The sequence below is a fragment of the Trichomycterus rosablanca genome, chromosome 1 (genome assembly GCF_030014385.1).
Source record: "Trichomycterus rosablanca isolate fTriRos1 chromosome 1, fTriRos1.hap1, whole genome shotgun sequence".
Taxonomy (NCBI): Eukaryota; Metazoa; Chordata; class Actinopteri; order Siluriformes; family Trichomycteridae; genus Trichomycterus; species Trichomycterus rosablanca.
The window spans coordinates 34195061-34206280 of record NC_085988.1 but is presented as its reverse complement, the minus strand read 5'-3'; the positions used below and the strand labels follow the sequence as shown (position 1 = coordinate 34206280).

Sequence of the window (11220 nt, the reverse complement as noted above, 5' to 3'; positions counted from 1 at the left end):
GCAGAAATGTGAGGGGTGTACTCACTTTTGTGATACACTATCTATCTATCTATCTATCTATCTATCTATCTATCTATCTATCTATCTATCTATCTATCTATCTATCTGTCTGTCTGTCTGTCTATCTATCTATCTATCTATCTATCTATCTATCTATCTATCTATCTATCTATCTATCTATCTATGAAAAAAGTTGCGCATGCGCACAATTCATTGCCTTTAACAGCATCATATAGTACTACATAGTATGTCAAAGTAGAGCGTACTGTGAACCCTATTCATACTGTTCAGTAGGCTAGTGTGCGGTTTAGGGGGCAGTTCATTTCTGCAGCGCTTCCGTACTACATTTCCCGCAGTCCTTTGCCTCAGCACGAGAATGGGCGACAAGTCATGTGGATGGAAATAGCAGAGTGCATCCGCCGAAGACGAAAGGTCCGAGAAAGATGCGCGAAGAGGAGGATGAGACCGCGGCCAAGCCGGCCAGGAACTCTCGCATTTTGCCAACCAAGTCGGTCGACGTGGCTGAGTGTGATGTCGGGAAGGAGCAAGCGCAGAAACTTTGCGGCTACCTAAACAAACTGGTGGGCAGGGGACCTCTGAAGGGCTTCAAAACCCGCTGGTTCTTCTACGACCCCAGAAAATGTTATTTATATTACTTTAAGACTGCTCATGATGCGCTACCGCTGGGGTACATCGACATTGCAGACGCCTGTTTTACATATGATCTGGAAGGAGAAGAGGGTCAGTTCGAGATCCGAACCGCGGGCAAGGAGTTCCTGCTGAAGGTAAACTTCAACATATGTGCAACAGACTAGCTGTACTTTAGCTTGTACTCTCTCTGATAAATCTGGCTGGTTTCAGTGAGAACATGCCAAAGGGCAAGTAGTAAAATAAAGATTTGCTTATGAGTATAACTCACTTGCAATTTGTTGCTTACATGAACACTCCCTAAAGGTCCAATAAGTGCAACTAATGTTGTGTTTAGTTCAGCCCCGCCCTCCACACACACACACACACACACACACACACACACACACACACACACACACTAACTAACTAACTAACTATTTGAATTCAAAATTTTAATTTCAGTGTTCAATAGTCCTTAAAAATAGTGATTTCTATATGTAGAACACTCATGAACACTACATAAACAAATATGCACCACATAGCCAAAAGTATGTGGACACCCCTCCTAGTCATTAAGTTCAGGTGTTTCATCCACACCCATTGTTATTAGGGTTAAGCAGTTTTTTTCTGTTTTAGCATGACAAGGTCCATTAAACATGCTTTGATAAATAAAAAAGTCCAGAGACCTAGACAAAGCCCTAACCTTAATCTCGTTCAACACTTTTGGGATGAATTGGAATGTTTTTGGCCAGCCAGGTCTTCATGTCTAACATCAGCACCTGACCTCACAAATGCTCATTTGACTGAATTGGCACAAATTCCCACAGACACACTACAAAGTCTTGTAGAAGGCCTTCCCAAAATGGCTTCAGAGGGGGAGCTTACTCCATATTATTGTGCATGTTTGTTATTGTTATTTTCAACATCCTCATAGCCGTGTTCAACATACTTTTGTGTCTTATAGTGTATGCACCCCCTACTTCTTAGAACCTGTCATAGTTCCCCATAGTGACAAGCCGAAGTACCCACAGAGAAGAGATGGGCAGTATAGCCAAAATCCATATTTCACCATTTATGTACCATAATGCTATCCTGCAGTAATTTAAATATTGCAACATATGTGGTGTTATATCACATATCACAGCAATGTATATACAGTTAAAGTCATAAGTTAACATACACCTTAGCCATATTACTTTAACCTTAGTTTTTTTTTCTTTTTTACAATTCCTCACATGTAATTCTAACACATATTTTCTCTTTTAGGTTAGTTAGGATCACTACTATATTTGAAGAACGGGAAATGTCAGAATAATACTAGAGATGATTTATTTCAGCTCTTCTATCTTTAATCACATTCGCAGTGGGTCAGAATTCTACAAGCATATGATTAGTATTTAGTAACATGTTGGCCCTCCTGACAGTCGGCCTGACAGAACGGGTGTGACTGAGTCAGGTTTGTAGGCGTCTTTGCTTGCACACACTTTTTCAGTTCTGCCTATAAATATTCTATATGATTGAGGTCAGGGCTTCAGGATGGCCAGTTCATTACTTTCACTTTGTTGTCCTTAAGCCATTTTGCCTCAACTTTGGAAGTATGCTTGGGGTCATTGACATTTTAAAGACCCATTTTTGTGCCAAAGCAATAACTTTCTGTGTGATGTCTTGAGATGTTACTTTAATACCTCCACATCATTTTCTTTCCTTACAATGTCATGTATTTTATGAAGTGCACCCTCACGGCATGATGCTGCCACCCCCATGCTTCACGGCTTGCAAGCCTCTCTCTTTTCCTCCATGCATAATAATGGCCAAACAGTTCCATTTTGTTTAATCAGACCAGCTGAGCCTTTCGAAATATAGATACTTTTATACCTCTGTCCTCCAGCATCTTCACAAGGTGGTTTGTTGTTCTTTGACTGATTTGTTTTTTCTAATCAAAGTTCATCTCTAGATAAAGACAGCATCTCCTTCCTGAATGGTATGATTTACTTTTATAGCATTTAGCAAATTCATTTTAAATTGTGACTAATACAATGCAAGTAATTCAGGGGGAACGTGCCTTGCTCAGGGGCCCAACAGTGGCAACTTGGTGGTGGTGGTGTTTGAATCTTGACCTTCTGATCACTAGTTCAGTACATACATTTAGGCATTTGGAAACTGCTCCAGAGGATACACAATTATTTTTCTTTTCTTTTTTTAATATATATTTTTATGCATTTTCTCCCATTTTAGCGTAGTCTTCCACTGCTGGGTATCCCTGATTTTTTGCAGATGAGGAGGGTATATTGCTGCTCATGCCTCCTCCGACTTGCGCACAGCCCTTAACGGAATCCTTTTCCACCAATGCACTCTGCACAGGTGCCTCTATCCGCCAATCAGGGTCCTTACACAGCGTTTGAAGACCCCGCCCACATATTCCGGTCATTCCTCCCTGCAGGTACTGCCAATTATGCCCAGCTGACCGGTGGCAACGGCGAGTTTCGAACCGAGGAGTTCGGAATCTCGGCGCTGGTGTGCTAGCGGAATATCCCACAATTATTTTTCTGATGTCTTTTGATTTTCCCATGATGTCAAGCAAAGAGACAAATAGACCTTAAAGGTAGACCTTAAAATACTGCCACAAGTACACCTACCGTTAACTTAAGCCATGTCAGTTGAATCACAGGCTTCAAGAAGCCTATCAAAAGCCTTGATATAGTCTTCTGGAATTTTTCAAGCTATTTAAAGGTACATTCAACCTCTGACCCAATGTAATGTTGATGTAATGAATCATAAGTAAAATGATCAGTTTGTAAACATTCGTTGAAAAAAATGCTTCTGTCTTGTAAATGGATTGGCACCCTGTCCCAGGGTATTCCTGTCTCGTGACCAGTGTTCTCTAGTGAAACTGGACCTGTTGCGACCTTGACCAGAATATAGCAGTTGATGAAAAGGAAATGAAATAAATATACTCTGTTTTGTCTAAATTTTACCACATACTTCTACTGTTTCTGGTGGGAGTATTGTATGAATAAAATCTCATTTTTCCACTTTGCTTCACAGATCCTTTTACATGAAATCTCCACCAGCAAAAATTTTACAATCTTATAGACAGTATATATCATTATGCTGCCCAGCCCTATGTAAATAAACTTACTGTGAAAGCCTGCTAATTAATATCACTTACCCTAAATCAGAAAAAAATTTAAATACATTTCAGGACAAACTTAAAGTGTTATGTTTTGTTTGGCTTGTATGCTTAAACCTGTGGATGCAGAGCATGTTAATGCGGCCTTTGGAAGCCAGAGAGGTACAGTGGTCAGAACATGCTGTAATTAACCAGACAGTTTGGGTAATGGAAAAAAAAAAATTGTGATTATTATTAAATCTGTTCAGTGCACACAGCTTTATTTATCGCCTTAGTAAAAAAGGCCAGATGTGAGCATGACTGGGCATGATTGGTTTCAGTCTCACTTCCAGGCTGGACAGCGTCTAGGTGTAATACTTTCGCTCTCATGTTAACCACCTGATGAGGAAGAATGACCCGTGCGAAAGAAGTGTTATTTGCGTAGAGGTGGTTTTTACATTGAAGTAGATAAGAATTGACTGATATAAAGCAGGCCTGCTTTCTGTAGCTTTGCCATGTGTAACAACTCGAACTTTTAACACTCATTGGATGAATTTAATGCACAAATGTGTTTAAGATAATAACTACAGATATCACAGCTCTGCGTATCAGCAGATACCAGTATGTGCAATAATAATTTAATAACAATATCTACACACCTCTGCTGCCAAATCACACAAACCACCACAGATGTGATAACTGCATGATTTGGTGAAACCTTTGTCCTGTACAGTTTTATCACCCATGTGTTCACATCTTAACATGTGGCAGTCGATCAGGGTGAAAAATAAATTAATTGTAATACAGATCCAACGTTTCTTGCTAAAATAAGTTATAGTAATGATACTATTATTAATGAAGTTATTCCACATACATTTTACCATATAGTGTAGAAAGGTTTGTTAAGTCTAAAATGGGTTTATTTTTAATAAGTTCTTCAAAGTTTCTAATGAATAGGCCCAGCAAAGCTGTTGTGTAAATGAAGTTCGATTTCAAACAAATGTTTTACACACTTTGGTTACATTCATGACAGAACAGGTTACACAAGATTCATCGGTTTAAGCCTTTAATGTCAAACACAGTCAAGGACAATTTTGTATTTCCAGTTAACTTCACTTGCACGTCTTTTGACTGTGGGAGGAGACCGGAACTCCCGGAGGAAACCCACACATACACAGGGAGAACATGCAAACTCCTGGATCACTCCACCTGGAAATTGAACCTAGGACGTTCTTGCTGTGAGGCGACAGTGCTACCCACTGAGCCACCATGCCGCCCCCTTTATCTTAATAAATATCATTACTATAATATAAAATAGTATAAACAGTGCTGGGGCATTTTTGCTCACTTGCCTACAACTAGAAGCATGCATAAATTAACAAAAAATCTATTAATTTAATTGGTATATTAATTATAAAACATTGTTTAATACAATGTTAAGGTTACAAATGTACAGCCCGGATATGTGGACTGGTTGATAGCACTGTAAAATATTCAGATTCAAGACTTTGAGATCTTGGCTGCTCGACTCCACCTGACCAAACATTTACATTTACATTTTCTGCATTTAGCAGACGCCTTTATCCAAAGCGACTTACATTACAGTTACAGTATACAGTCTGAGCAATTGAGGGTTAAGGGCCTTGCTCAAGGGCCCAACAGCAGCAACCTGGCAGTGGTGAGGCTTAAACCAGTGACCTTCTGGTTACTAGTCCAGTACCTTAACCACTAGGCTATGGCTTGCACAACCAAACAAAGAGGTGATTTTTATTAATTCACTCCACAAACTTAAAAAAAAAAAAAAAAAAAAATCAATGAACATAAACATTGAAAAATTATTTTTGTGTGTGTGCTATTCCTTATAAAAAAGCAGATAAGGAAACTGCTTTCTGTTTTTTTGCTTCTATTTACACTTTACCTACTAACCCCATTGTTTTTTGGAATTGAGTTTGTACCAGTGGCGGCTGCTGGTCTTTCAAAGAGGGGAAGCTCATTGTCGGCTTACATCATAAAATTTGTCAATTTATTTATACATAAATTCTGCCCTCCGTTCCTTTTCAAGAAAATGGCCTGTGATCCTATCGAAGAAATGGGTCGCAGTTTGTCTTTCGACTTCCCTCGCAAAATCCGCGATGGGACTGAAGCTCCCAGTGATTAAGTGACGGTGTAGATCTCAAAATAGCTGTCAATCAAAACGGGATTCAGCCTTTCGACTGATCCTCCAATCATCTTGCAGAAGCTCAGCGTCCAGCCCCGCCCACAGCTCCATTCACCCCCAGAGACGCTCAGCGTCCGGGGGCGGGACAAAATCGTGGCATTTATCCAATGACCGGCGAGTTTCGAAGCAATGAAAAAAAAAACGTTCCATGCAGTCCCGTTGAAGTGAATAGATGCTCAGCTTCTATGGGCAAATGCATTGACGCTCCGGGAATGTATGAGAAGTTAACAAAATCGAGTCAGTTGATTTGTGATAAGTAGCTGATTCTGAACGAACTCGTCTTCGAGATGAACGTGTTCTAACGCATTTGTAGTCAATGAAATGTTAACACAACTGTACATATTTGACCATTTAATTTTTGACATTTTAGGGGAAGATGAGCTTCCCTTGCAGTCTTACAGAAATCGCCACTGGTTTGTACATACTGTTGTACATTGTCACAAGTATGTAAATAAACATGTTCAGGCTTGTTGGAGACCTATACTTTCAGCTTATACTGTATGTGCTCATGGACATAATGGAGTAAGTTATGCTCTGCTTAGCCATTGGCCTGTGTTAAAGCCACTGTACTGTTTTATAATAAATATATGCATAGAAAATATAGATTTTTGTCAATAAAACCATACATCATCTACATTCCAGACACCAAGCTCAGCTTAGCTTAGCATGGTCAGTGCAGAATCTCTAAATAACTGCTCAAGGTGCTAGTGCTTAGGTCATTTTATCTAGCTATATGGAAGAAGCACTGAGTAAATATCTTTAAAAATCTTTACAGCTTACATGATCTTCCTACAAGATTTTCCATATTTTATGGTAAAGGGAACTCACTTCACAACATTTTGAGGATGATTATGAACCAGAATAGTACAATAGCACCTGCATTGTTAACTGATGTCACATTCTCAGGTCATGCAGAATGTGAATTAATGAATGCATGAGACGTTCAGGTGACGCAGTGGTCTGTTATGACAGATATTGGCCTGCCAGCCGTCCACATGATTGACTATGTCTTCCATGGCCATAACTAGAACCATGTATGATTTTTTTTTAAATACTGATCTTTTCATTCATACAGGCCCCCAACAAGCAAGTGATGCACTACTGGCTTCAACAACTTCAGCAGAAGAGATGGGAATTTAGTAACAAAAGAGGATGTGGCAACCCAGACAACTACTGCTCCTCCACTCTGCTGCACCCTCATACAGGCCTGGTGGCCAAAGATGCAGGTAAAAGATTGCACCCACACGCCTGTCGCATAAAACCCCAAAACTCTCATTAGTCCCTGTCTAACATGGTACCACCTTGATATAGCTATAATGATAACGAATCATACTGAGTTATAAATAAGGCAGCTGTCAGTACGTTTAGATAAACTGGGCTTTAGAGACAATCATCACTTTCACAGCTAGACACACCAAGCAGAAATAAATTTCTGGAAATTTGCCACCTGGATTTCTTTTTTTTTTTGGAGTGTCTTAGCCCACCTCTAAAACATCCAGTGTTGTGAACATTATTAAAAATTATTCAAATTAAGTGCATTTACAGTCCCCTCAACAAGTATTGGCACAAGTGGTAAAAATGAGTAAAATTGATGATTAGAAATTTAACTTTTGGTGAATTAGCATTATCTCACACTGAAAAAATGAGAAAAATGTAATTGATAATTGTAAGTAATCCCTCATCAAAAAATATTATATAAATGACAAAACCATATGTGCCACAATTATTGGCACCCCAAAATGATTTTAAACAAAATGTAACTAAAGCATTTTTATAGTTAATTTTTTTTTTTTTTTAAGTTGATTGGAATGTCACTGTATATATGTAATCTCACTAAAAAAACATTCACAGTGTTGAAGATATTAGAAGAGGCAAAAAAAATCCTTACAAAAACAAAAAGCATCTTGGGGTCACCAAGTCTTCCAATCTTTTATTATTATTATTATTACTTAATATCTATTCTATTATCTAGGTGTTATAACTTGCAGATGTAGAGTTCAAGCTTAAAAGAGTGGCATAGTAATACTATCTAAATGCTGTAATTTCAATTTCTATTCAATTTCCATTCAATACCTCTAGTCATATTTACTGTCATGTAACTTACCAGTGCTGGAACCAAAACATAAATGGAGACAAGTTTAGATGCAAAATCATTTGCTTCTCAACAAAACTGCTGATATTATAGATATATTATATAGATATAATATATTATATTAAAGTCTTAAAAGAGCAGGCAGTGCAGCAGTCTAATATTCTAGCGCTAGAGTCTTAGGTCGAGTCTCGGTGGCGCCGTCGGCCTGGCTTCATACTCCACAGACAATTGCCCTTGTCTGAGTGAGGAATTGATTCCTTTTGCTGCTTCCGTTAGGGGTCGCCACTGCAGATTATTCATCTAAATATTTGATTTGCCACAGTACTTAGACTAGATGTCCTTCCTGATACAACCATCATTTTATCCGGGCTTGGGAGAGGCACTAAAGGGTGCACTGATATGTGTCCACTCACAGGTTGGGTTCACGTAAAGCCTGGGAATCAAACCCATGAAACCAGCAGCGTGACTCTTACCATTATGCCACACAAACTCACTTGATTGTTGCTTTTATTAAGCAGCTGATCAGGCCTAACTTGCTTTAGCTCAGTTGTTGTAGCTTAGCTGTGTGCTTTACTGCTAATGAGGGTTGCAGCATGTGGGAATTCCTTCACCGGTTGTACATTGAGAACAGCTCACTGTTTCTGGACTGAGTTTGGTAAGCGTGTAAACACATTTCTTCATATGTCAGATGGCTTAATGTTTAACACACTATTTTCACTACTGACTGAGTCACAAAAATGCAAATAAGGAAATCAATAAAGGTAAAAATGGATATATGTCTCTCTTACTCTTTTACTCTTGAAATTGTATTGTTCTAATTTCATGACAAACTGCACTGAATTTCTTGCATCTGTTGTTTTATTTAGTGAGACGTTAAAACTGAATTCTTAGACAGTTATTTAGTAAATGTAAGTAGGAAGTTTACGTACAGTAAGATTAGGGTTCTTAAAAATACATGAGCGTAACTTCTCTCTTCCATGTGAACATGTGATGAAATAGTGCTGTGAAGTTGCAACAGTTTCACATTGAATCTGAATAACTGTAATGACTGGGGTAAAGGTCAAAGACCCAGGTATCCACTAAAGCTCTTGTAAAATCTGTGAATAACTCTACAATTGCAAATTACCTTAGAAGGTTCTAGGTAATAAATCGTATGTATCTTCTGTGTACAGTGTATCACAAAAGTGAGTACACCCCTCACATTTCTGCAGATATTTAAGTATATCTTTTCATGGGACAACACTGACAAAATGACACTTTGACACAATGAAAAGTAGTCTGTGTGCAGCTTATATAACAGTGTAAATTTATTCTTCCCTCAAAATAACTCAATATACAGCCATTAATGTCTAACCCACCGGCAACAAAAGTGAGTACACCCCTTAGTGAAAGTTCCTGAAGTGTCAATATTTTGTGTGGCCACCATTATTTCCCAGAACTGCCTTAACTCTCCTGGGCATGGAGTTTACCAGAGCTTCACAGGTTGCCACTGGAATGCTTTTCCACTCCTCCATGACGACATCACGGAGCTGGCGGATATTCGAGACTTTGCGCTCCTCCACCTTCCGCTTGAGGATGCCCCAAAGATGTTCTATTGGGTTTAGGTCTGGAGACATGCTTGGCCAGTCCATCACCTTTACCCTCAGCCTCTTCAATAAAGCAGTGGTCGTCTTAGAGGTGTGTTTGGGGTCATTATCATGCTGGAACACTGCCCTGCGACCCAGTTTCCGGAGGGAGGGGATCATGCTCTGCTTCAGTATTTCACAGTACATATTGGAGTTCATGTGTCCCTCAATGAAATGTAACTCCCCAACACCTGCTGCACTCATGCAGCCCCAGACCATGGCATGCTTGACTGTAGGCATGACACACTTATCTTTGTACTCCTCACCTGATTGCCGCCACACATGCTTGAGACCATCTGAACCAAACAAATTAATCTTGTTCTCATCAGACCATAGGACATGGTTCCAGTAATCCATGTCCTTTGTTGACATGTCTTCAGCAAACTGTTTGCGGGCTTTCTTGTGTAGAGACTTCAGAAGAGGCTTCCTTCTGGGGTGACAGCCATGCAGACCAATTTGATGTAGTGTGCGGCGTATGGTCTGAGCACTGACAGGCTGACCCCCCACCTTTTCAATCTCTGCAGCAATGCTGACAGCACTCCTGCGCCTATCTTTCAAAGACAGCAGTTGGATGTGACGCTGAGCACGTGCACTCAGCTTCTTTGGACGACCAACGCGAGGTCTGTTCTGAGTGGACCCTGCTCTTTTAAAACGCTGGATGATCTTGGCCACTGTGCTGCAGCTCAGTTTCAGGGTGTTGGCAATCTTCTTGTAGCCTTGGCCATCTTCATGTAGTGCAACAATTCGTCTTTTAAGATCCTCAGAGAGTTCTTTGCCATGAGGTGCCATGTTGGAACTTTCAGTGACCAGTATGAGAGAGTGTGAGAGCTGTACTACTAAATTGAACACACCTGCTCCCTATGCACACCCGAGACCTAGTAACACTAGCGAGTCACATGACATTTTGGAGGGAAAATGACAAGCAGTGCTCAATTTGGACATTTAGGGGTGTAGTCTCTTAGGGGTGTACTCACTTTTGTTGCCGGTGGTTTAGACATTAATGGCTGTATATTGAGTTATTTTGAGGGAAGAATAAATTTACACTGTTATATAAGCTGCACACAGACTACTTTTCATTGTGTCAAAGTGTCATTTTGTCAGTGTTGTCCCATGAAAAGATATACTTAAATATCTGCAGAAATGTGAGGGGTGTACTCACTTTTGTGATACACTGTACATACAGTTCCTTCTTACAGATAGTGGCACCACTGGTAACATGAGCAAAACAGGCTGTAACTGCAACTCTTCACTTTTGTTTTGTAAAGTCTCTCTGCCAGCCCCCCAATCCCCCCACCCCCTCACCCAGACATTGCCAATAATGGCTGTGTAGGTGTCCAGCCGGCCACTGAGATTCAAATCCGGAATAACAGCCAACCAAGCGCACTTTGCTAAGACAGCTCAAAGTAAAGTTCTATAATGTCTAATTAGTTTGGAGAATATATGACAAGGGAAGTAAGACCATTCCTCCATATGGGGCTAGGGTGGCACAGCGGCAAAACACACTAGCCCACCACTCCTGAGATTTTGAGCTTGCATGTTCGAATCT

The 11220-nt window shown here is 39.9% G+C and overlaps 1 protein-coding gene across 1 annotated transcript in view; it reads left to right on the top strand.

Moving 5' to 3' along the window:
• The first annotated feature begins 385 nt into the window (after positions 1-385).
• tbc1d2b (TBC1 domain family, member 2B) overlaps positions 386-11220 on the top strand; it is a 34207-nt gene continuing 23372 nt past the window's right edge. The window contains exons 1-2 of the mRNA XM_062991795.1: positions 386-785; positions 7033-7183. Coding sequence (XP_062847865.1) covers positions 444-785; positions 7033-7183 — 493 coding nt within the window. The 5' untranslated portion in view covers positions 386-443. The remainder of the gene's footprint in view (positions 786-7032; positions 7184-11220) is intronic.